This window comes from Gekko japonicus, unplaced genomic scaffold, assembly GCF_001447785.1.
Source record: "Gekko japonicus isolate JY-2015 unplaced genomic scaffold, Gekko_japonicus_V1.1 scaffold3048, whole genome shotgun sequence".
NCBI lineage: Eukaryota > Metazoa > Chordata > Lepidosauria > Squamata > Gekkonidae > Gekko > Gekko japonicus.
This window is the reverse complement of record NW_015175455.1, coordinates 149976-160029: the sequence shown is the minus strand read 5'-3', so window position 1 is coordinate 160029 and position 10054 is coordinate 149976. Positions and strand designations below refer to the sequence as shown.

The 10054-nt window shown below is 45.9% G+C and overlaps 1 protein-coding gene across 1 annotated transcript in view; it reads right to left on the bottom strand.

The window, feature by feature from the left end:
- FANCI (Fanconi anemia complementation group I) overlaps window positions 1-6163 on the bottom strand; it is a 35756-nt gene extending 29593 nt beyond the window's left edge. Inside the window, 3 exon segments of the mRNA XM_015425901.1 lie at window positions 1078-1150; window positions 2417-2541; window positions 6145-6163. Of these exon segments, the coding sequence (XP_015281387.1) occupies window positions 1078-1150; window positions 2417-2500 (157 nt within the window). The 5' untranslated portion in view covers window positions 2501-2541; window positions 6145-6163.
- Between the last annotated feature and the right edge of the window lie 3891 nt (window positions 6164-10054).

Here is a 10054-nt window from a genome sequence, read left to right as displayed (position 1 = left end):
AGAAATTCAAAGGAACATTACTAATAAATTAACATAGAAAGTAACTGGAATGGAAAAAAGATGTTTGACAACACGCAGAAGAAGCCTTTGATGATTGGACATTACTAACAGTTTAATCTAACAGTTAATACATCACTCAGCTTTCTCTTCCTCCCACTATATACCCTCCTTATCTTTCTTTTTAAGCAAAACTCCTCCCCTTTTTAGGGGAGTCAATAAAATCTTTATACAAAAAAAAAAGAAAAGAAAAGAAGTTTTAGTCTAGTCCTGAAGTTCTCTAAAGATGGTGCCAATCTAGGGACACCAGTGTCCACCAGTGTCCACTGCTATTAGCCACAAGGTATAGATAGGGACTCTGAGGCAAGTGATGCTCTGTCATCTTGGTGCTTGGGGGGGTCAACAGTGGGATGGCTTCTAATGTCCTGGCCCCACTGGTGGACCTCCTGATGGCACTGGTATTTCTGGCCACTGTGTGATACAGTGTTGGACTGGATGGGCCTTTGGCCTGATCCAACATTGGCATCTCTTATGTTCTTACGTTCTTATAGCAGGAAGCCTCTCACTGGTTGGTCCCTCCTTCATACCCTGGGCTCCTCAGCACAGTGGAAGAAAGACCTAGGGCCAGAAATGACATCCAGCAATGTATGGTGTTACACTCACCCAAAATCCTGGATGTGATGTCAGAGCATTGGAAGTTTTGGGGGATAGCTAGAACATCAGTCAACACACTGACGTCACATGTGGGATTTAGGATTGACGTGACGTCACGTGTCAACAGACATTTCCATCTCTTGTCCCATCCTGAAAGCTCATAGGGATGCCAGACAGCAGCCCACTCACAGGTCTTACTGACGGGGGGAACCGGCGACGGAGGCTCCAGGCAAAACTCAGGCAATACTCATAGTGCCATCCTAAGCAGAGTTGAGTCCAATCTAAGTCCAATGAAGTCAATATGCTTACAATGGAGTAACTCTTCTCAGGATGGCACTGTTAGTATACTTAAGATACTAGGTCTTGTATGTAAACGAATTATTTATGTACTTGGGCCAAAAGACTGCCATAGAGCTTGCCTGGTACCTTTGAAGATTCCTCTCAGCAGGGCACCAATTTCTTTCCCTCTCAGGGCCAGCTTTGTAACCAGGTCTCTCAACTACAGCAAGAAGAAAAAAGAATTGCAAGACTCATTTGCCATATCAATATGTTAAACTTACCCAGTATGCTTTCTTGATTGGGAAGGAGGTGGATATGTAATCCAAATAAAAATAAAATGACGAATTTGTCCGATTGGTTGTGAAGCTCAAAATTAAAACCAAAGCTAAAATTCAGTGGCAAACAAGAATGTAGGATCAGTGCAATCATTGGCCTCTACAGACATTTGGATTCGGGGAAGAATTACATGAATTGTTGTATAAATTCTGCTGTAAAGATTCTTCCAGTTTAGCACCAGTTATAGTACAGTGCAGGTTCGAAAAAGAAATGGCTCCTTAGTCCACAGCTCCTCTGTGAGAAAGAAGCAGTGACAACATGGGTTTAAGATTTCCAACAGCTGCCCTGACCTGGATAGCCCAGGCAAGCCCAATCTCATCAGATCTTGGAAGCTAAGCAGGGCTGACCCAGGCAAGTACTTGGAAAGGAGACCTCCAAGGAATACCAGGGCTCAGGACAACAGAGGCAGGCAATCCAGCTACCTCTCTGAAATGTCCAAACCCTACTGGGGTTGCCAGAAGTAACCATGATGACTTCCAGGCATGCAAGCACACACACACACCCAAAATATTTCCAACAGCTGTTGGCTTGTTGCAATCAATGTGCAGAAGAAAAACCAAAACTGGAGACACGAGGACTGTGTACACATGAGGTATACAGGCAACGCAAGTAGAAGGGTAATTGCGATGGGGTCCTCTGCACCCTCCCAATTCTCTACACACACTCAATCTAACATGTGAAACAACCTATGCACATATAGGAAGCTTACACATATACTTTGTCTTCATGGCCAGGAACCCAGAAAAGGCAGGGATTCTAGTTACGCAAACCAAGCTTATGCACATATATTTTTTATGTATGTAAACTCATTCAAACATTATAGTAAACACATGTCAAAGGCAGGGGAGGAGTTATGAGCATGGGCAGGTGCAATCCCACTCATCCTCAAGTATGTGGACTGTATGTTGCATAACCGATATATGCTCCTTCAGATAGCTGGAGGCCCATAACTGAAACACTAGCAACCCACCAGTGGCGTACAGTAGCCTTGCAATTTGGCCCTGAGGCTCCTACTAGTGAGAACCAGCAATAATGAAATGCAATAAATAAATAAAGTGATCAATATCTTGTTAAAGGCAAAGGTCCAGACAAAGGTATTACTGGTAGACCCCCTTAGTGTAGTGCTTTGGGATCCACTGCAACAACTTGCCTCTTCTTCCTTCAAGTTCTGTAGGCATGCCTGAAGCTGCTCTGTTTTTTCTTCTGCTGCTAAAACCAGGATTTTTTCATCCATTACAGCTCAGTTAACAAAAAAGAACTAATTTTGACTGTGATCTGCAAAATTAACAAAAAAGACATGCAAACACAAATAAAGACAGGAGCCACAGATTGATCATTTGCCTTCTTGCAATTGCTACCAAACAGAAAGAGCCTAACTATGCAATCCTATGTACATTTTACCTAAGGTGTAAACTGCACTGAAAACAGTGGGACTTACTTTTGAGCATATCTGCACTGTTCCTCTTCCATTTATACAATCAGCACTGAGCCCTGAGCACTTTCAAATAGTAAATCTTCTCCTAATCTGTCCTACTTTGAATTACCGGTGGTGATACACTAAAAGTTTGAATGCATCACAGATCTTCCCAATACAGTAAGAAATCTGTCAGCTTGGCTGACTCCTTTTACCTGGCATGCTAGATTTTTAAATACATGGATGAGGTGTTTGTCATATTCTGCTTTTTAGCCACAAAATGCCTTCTAACAGCTCACAGGAATCAAAATCCAGTATAAATGACAATATATTTCTCAAGGGACATTTTTCATTGGCAAGAGATTCTTAGTTGAGATATATTTAAATTTGATGGCAGAATGGAGGAGTTAGTCTTTATTGCAGCCCACAGGTCATTCAGATGCAGAAAAAACTATTATAGAGTTAATTACCTACATAAAATCTCAGCATACATCATTCATCCTAGTATATCTTACAGTTTTAAGGGTTAGAATCTGAGTAGGTTATACACAGGACATTATCTGGCTTGTATTTTAATTGCAGAAAACAGAAATTTAGCTACATATACAGTAGTTCTTTTGATAATCCAGTTAGGTGAGCCAGAGGAGGTGGATAAAGAGAAGGGCAGCAAGTCCAGTGGCGAGCTGGACTCGGGGTCTTCTGGAGAGGACTCTCTTTCTGAAAAAGGGGCGGCTGCCCTTAAAAGTCCATATAAACTAAGGAAAAGACAAGAAAAGAAAAAATGAAGGCTGAAGGACTCTGAATTGTGCCTTTGAAAATATGGTTTGTAATAATGGGATGCTCTGGTGTTTCTCTCTAACAGTTAAATCTATGTGTTAAAAGATATTTTAGCATGTCTAAGTTCAAAAGTTATCAGCAATTTAAGGAATTATTTTGTAATTAAGCTGTTTTAATGATCTCCTTCTCTCGGGATTTTAGTAGTGGTCATCTTTACTTTCTCCTTAATTGTAGTTCCCTTCCCTTATTTCTTTGTAGTTTGTAGTCCAATTAAAAAAGCAATAAAAAATCCCCTCCGGGGGGCAAAAAAAAAATAGTGCAGATGGTAGCAAATTAAATCTAGCTAGCGTGAATGCATGGCAATATCTTGGAACAGTTAATATTGATAGATAACATGCATATTGATGTGGGATCATTGGAGCTAAGTTGAATAGTAGGGGAAAACAAATACTGCAGGTTTTAATCAATGTTTCTTTAAAATGGTTGGAATGCGGGGGGGGGACACGGGCCGGAAAATGGGGGGGGGGAGCGTGGCTGTTTGCCCCGGAGCAAAGTAACGGGTGGCGGCCCAATCACATGTCCCGTGGAGGTCCGGTGGGTATGCTGTTAGGTGCCGATCACACGGCTATCCTGCAGCGTGGCAAAGAAGCAGCGTGGCGCGATCATACTGGCAATCGCTAGGTGCCGCTTCTGTGGCAAACAGGAACTTTTTTCACTCACCACAGTGTGCGCATGTGCCGGTGGGTGTTTGTGCGCATCCTGTGGAGACTTAAAAAATAAACAAACATCCGGTTTGCGACAGGACATGGGCGGGCGCCGGATGCCACGGGATTCCAGCGGAAACACGATCAGACGCCCGCCCTTGCCCCGCGTTTTCCGGAAACTAGCACATTGTATGTACTAGTTTTTTACTCCGTATCTTCGGCAAGAAGCCACACGTTAGCCACGGGTGCACTATGCTTCCCAGATGCTGCAGTGTGATCGCGCCCGGAAAACCCACCTATTTATCCATATCTTTAGCGCGGCAAATGCTCCGTGTGAATGGGGCCGGAATTCTTTATACAGTCATTGATCACTAAATTAACTTTATTTAGCCCCTTGAAAACGAGGGGAAAACCCAAAAGTGGTCAGTTTCTCATCTACTGATTTAAGCCAAGCTGGAGTATAAGGATCAGTTATTAGGCTATAAAGAAAATTGTTCTGCTCACTGATGAACAAAAGTCAGTTTCTAAATCTAAAGACTGCTAGCCAGGCCAAATTTATAAGTGATGTAAAACCAGTTTGTAACCTGAAGGCCACCTATTTATCTACTTGCAAATTTTTGCTTTCGAAAAAGAATGTTATTTTTAAGCATGTGTGTTCTATGGCTTGTTGCCGTAGTAAATGACTGACTGGCTTTCAAATGCTAGGTTGGCAGGAGCTGGGGCCAAAGACGGGAGCTCCCTCAGTCACACGGGACTGGGATCTCGAACTGCCGAACTACAGACTTTCTGGTCTGCAGCTCAGCGCCTTAACCTCTGAGCCACCGCAGCCCCGATTGGTAAGATGGGATACAGTAAATAAATTATAAATTAGTAGGTAGCCAGGCACTTGTTCACCATGCCTGGTCTCAACTCCAGCTGAGAGTCCTTTCCAACCACTACAAGGTGAAAAGGCAGCCCTGAGGTACCTCTCAAATGTGCCTGGACCAGGCTAAGAATCTCCTCCCCAAGGAATATTTTGTTTTATACCGAGCCAGGTATTTGGTGGATCGAGGCCAGTATTGTGCACACAGACTGATAGTGGCTGTTTCACATCACCTAGGACCTAGTCCTTTGAACTGGAGATGCCAGAGATTGAACTTGGGAGCTTCTGCACACAAAGCAGAGGCTACTGGCCGTACCATGTGTCTACTCTGAATGGGAGCAGCTCCCCAGGTTCCCTGGTGGAGGCCTTTCGCATCACGCACCGCCAGCGATGCTGGGGATGGAAGCCGGGGCAGTTTGAATGCAAAGCATCTGCCCGATCACTGATGAGCCTGTTTTGGACTTTGCCACTTTTATCAGGCCTTGATGCCCAGGAGCCTGCTGGGGAGCCAAGTAGCGGCGAACGAGCATAACGAACGCGAGAAGAAAGCAGAATCTGATCTCTTTATTTCGCACCCCCCCGGGCCCTCCTGGAGAGGAGTCTTGTGGGCCCAATGTTCCCTCTAAGCTGTGGAGTCTTGTGAGCGAAAATTCTACTTTGTGAGCTTACTGGCATTAAAGTTGTGAGCGAGCGATTTGGCTGCTGCGTAAATTGGTTCGCTCTGGAGCCATATCTTCCTGAGCGAAGACAAAAATCTGTGAGCCGGAGGCTTAAAAAACTGTGAGCTAGCCCACACTAACTCAGCTTAGAGGGGACACTGCTTGTGGCGCCTCGAGGGGTGACACGGCTGTTAAATTACTGTTCTTCCAGCGTCCGCTTCGATGGGCTGGAGCCCACTTGGCCCGATACTCCGCCGTGGAGCCTCCCCTGCAAGCCGAGGGAGGCGAAACGCGCATGCCCGGAGGGGCTCCTCTCCTCCTTCTGCCCCCCCCCCCCCGCCCCCCGGCCCCCCGCCGTAATGCGCATGCCCGAGCATGCGCAGTTCGGCAGCCTCCCCCCCGCGGGGCGCCCCCCCGGTCGACCCCCCCACCCGCCATGCCCCCCCCCCCCGGGCTACTGACCCTGCCGGCTTCTCTCCTCTCCTCAGCCCCTTCCTTCCTTCCTTCCTTCCTCCCCTCGTCTGCCTCAGAAACCCCGCCGGGGGAGCCGCCTTCCTCTGCCCTAACGCCTCGGCGGTATCCAACTTTCCCGCCAGGAACTCGCGTCAGCGTTGCCCTGAGGCACAGGACAACTTCCGGTTGCGTGGACGTCAAGGTGGCTTCGCTTCCCTTAGGGGGAAAGACGGAGCACCGACTGCCGGTTCCAAGAGAAAGCGGTTGGTTCTCTGTGTGCGCACCGAATGCGGTCGCTCCGAGTGGAAAGCGTGGGTGATGTTAAGCCGGAAGTGTCTGTTAAGGACTGCGCTCCTTTGCTATCTCTATGGGCTCTGCCATCCCTATTTCCTACGGGCGGGCTGTTACTTTAATGTTGCGACTGTCAAGTGAATCGACCCGTTCATTCTTACATGCACGTCGCCACTTCCGGTAATGCAGCTTTGCCGGGGACGTGTATGCGTTTAACCTCCTTTGGAATCTACCACTCGGGGGCTGTTTGGTAAAAGGAAGTGCTCCAAGATCCCATTCCCCCATCTTTACTTCTTACTGTTTTTACAACTAAGGTCATAAACAGCGGAAACCCTGATCCCACATAAGACCCTAGAATTAGTGAGCATGTAGCTTAAGATCACTTAGGAGCTGCGGTGGCTCAAGTGGTTAAGACATTGAACTGCAGGCTGTGGAAGGTCAGTAGTTCAGCAGTTCGAGACCTGAGTGTGCCGCATGATGGAGTGGGCTCCCATCTCTAGTTCCAGCTCCTGCCAACCTAGCAGTTTGAAAGCAAGAAATTGCAAGTAGATAAATAGGTACTACTCCAGTGGGAAGGTAACAGCATTCCATGCACCTCAGCGTTTAGTCATGCCGGCCACATGACCACGGAAATGTCTTCAGACAGCGCTGGCTCTTCGGCTTGGAAACAGAGATGAGCACCGCAACCCTAGAGTCGGATTCGACTGGCTTTCGAGCAAGGGAACCTTTACCTTTTGTGGTAGGACAGCTGCCAGGAATTTCACCACACACCAAAGCTCATACCCTGCCACAAATGTGGTTAGTCTTTGAGGTGTTACTGGACTCTTTTCTACAGAATAGTCTCTGAGTAACCAAGATGATTTCGCTTCTGGGGAGAGAGAAGTTCTAATTAAATAATGGGGAGATACTTCAGCTCTTTATTCTGAGCATGTAGGACAGTCAAACAAGATGTGGTCTACAGAATCAATTTTGTTGTCACAGTTGCAGAGTCTATCTGAATAGGAGATGCCACTGAATCTTCCTTGTGTCACGGCTGAGGGTAGGGCATTTAAGTGTACTTTAGGATAATTAACTCAGATAACCGGGCATTTTTGTTGAAGAAAGACTGTCAACTGAAAAAGACGAGCACACTGCAGGATCTAATCAACATACTTCCGTAGTCAAAGTCTCTCAGGCATCTTCTGGTGAGCCGGATCAGTTCCTGTCTGCTCATTGTTTCTGTCACATCCTGGGTAATACCCAGACATGATCATTTGTGATCCAGAAGTCTGTCCCAGTCACTTCTGTGATGATCCTGCTTGACTAGTCCAAGGAGACTTGATTCTGGGTTTGATTTTAATGTCCTAAATTTTAGGTTAAATGCTCTTCTTCCCCAGCTTCCCATCTGCTGACCTCCCAGTCTGCAGCACACGGATGCCCTGCCTGGCAGCATATTGAATACAAATTGTATCAGCCACCCCATCAGCAAGAGAACCTCCCGTGTTCAGAGGCACTCTGAAACCCAGTGCTAAGAGGAAACATCAGGGAAGGGCTTTGGTTTGTGTACCCTGTTGGTTCTCCCCCCCCCCAACTGGTTGGCCACTGTTAAACAGGGTGATGGACTAGATGGGCCACTGGTCTGATCAAAAAGGGATTTTCTTATGCCTTGACCTTAGCTAACCTCCAGCATCACTCTCTTAATCATTTTGCATGCAATCTATATAACATTCTTTCTAATTGTTTTTGTCTCATGCAGGCTTGACTGGCTTTTTTTCACTGCCATGAATTCAAACAAAAGGCCCATTTAAGAACTAGCAGGAACAAACCATGACTCTCTTCCCCATGCAGGTTGTACTAACTAGCATGGATCATTTTGTACATATTCTTTAAACACTGCAGGGACAAGGGGAAGCCTTTGTTCTAGGAAGGGATTTTACCTGTGTTTAGGAAGCGTGGATTAAGCTAAGTAGCCAGCTGCTAAACACAGCTCCCTCCTCTCACCAAGTGCTTTCCATAAAAACCAAAGCTGCTCAGGGACAAGAGCCAGTCTCAAAGCAAGGGAATGACAGCCACAGCACACAGAATGTAGAACTTGGATGCTGTTAGTAGTTCCCATGCTTACTCTGGCAAAGAAATTATATTTCAAGGCATAATTATGAGGACCAGCCACACCAAGATACTCCAAACTGAAATCAGTCTGAAACTGAGTCAATAGACTCAGCAACCTCCCCCGGATTAGCTTGGGAAGGGTACTGAGAATTTTACATTAGAAAGCCCCAGCCCCTTCACAGCACTGCAGCTTTCAGGATTTTTTTGGGCCAATGGCAGATTTTGCATTAGCAATGTACACTAACTTTTCAAAATCAAACTGGGTTTCTACCGGGAAGCAGAAAAATTACTGAATGACATATCACATAACATGTCTCTTTTTTAAAATGGATGTCTTCCTCTTATGTAGCTGATAGAAGCACTGGACCTTGTGTCCACGCCTGCCCCCGCCCCCCAAAGGAGCCAGGCAACCTATCCCAGACTTTCATATCGGGGCTTGGTGGGTGGTGTACAGAACTGATGCTGCTTTGGCAAGGGCCATCTCCTAGTGTCATTCATGAACTTTTCAGTCCCAAATTTCCAAATCTGGAGTAGTAAAAAACCCCAAAACCTGACTATTGGCTGAACCCATTCATGCCTTCCTCCCACTGTTCCATACTCAGCCATTTGTCTCTTGCTCTGCCAGTAGTGACTCCATTCCACCTGCAGTTCTGGTGATGTGGGATTCAAATCCTTACTTACAAAACACGGTCTTGTGTCAGCCCCCTCATTTCTGCACGGCCCACTTTGCTGGAAAGCCCCTTGAAATCCCTCAATACAGTAAAATGCTCCAGCTCAGGGGATCCCTAATCTGCGTGCCCTAAACCAGATTTTCCAGTTCATTCATTCAGAAGAGAAGAGAACTAACTTTTACATGCAACAACGATGTTGCAATGAATGCCATTTGTTCTTTTTTTTCTCATGCAACTTAAAACCTCTGGGCACTGGGTTTCTTGCTGGCTTCATCCTCAGAGCACGGCTTCAAGGCTTCAGTTATTCACTCTGTACCTGTTCGGAGACATTTTTTTATGTGAAAAGTTCCAGAAGATACATTCCTGGGATCTATGTATAGAATCATAGAGTTGGAAGGGGCCCTACTGACCCCTGCCCAATGCAGGACCAGCCTAAGGCATCTCTGACAAATATTCATCCAGCCTCTTCTTGAAAGCTGCCAGGGTAACCATGTATATCTGTTGTAAATATATAAAGTCACCTTTTCTGTGATGCTGTTCTGATTTCATAATTTTTACTTGCAAATGGGGCATCTGCAAGTAATACTGTATATTGGTGGGCAGTATTAAAGTATTAGATTAAAGCTCCCAGCAGGTGTGGAATATTCACTTATCAGGCATACAACGGGACTGATTTGGATTGGGATCAGGAGGGGATTTTTAAACCTTCCACCCTCACCATTTTCCAAATCTGAAACAGACCTGGTGAGCTGACATTGGACCTGTTGGGACAAAGGTATTGGTACAGTACAACATGCTACAAAGAAGACATGGGGAGGGAGGTCCTGTAATCTTCTTGCCCTGCTTGCAAACTTCCCAGAAGTATCTGG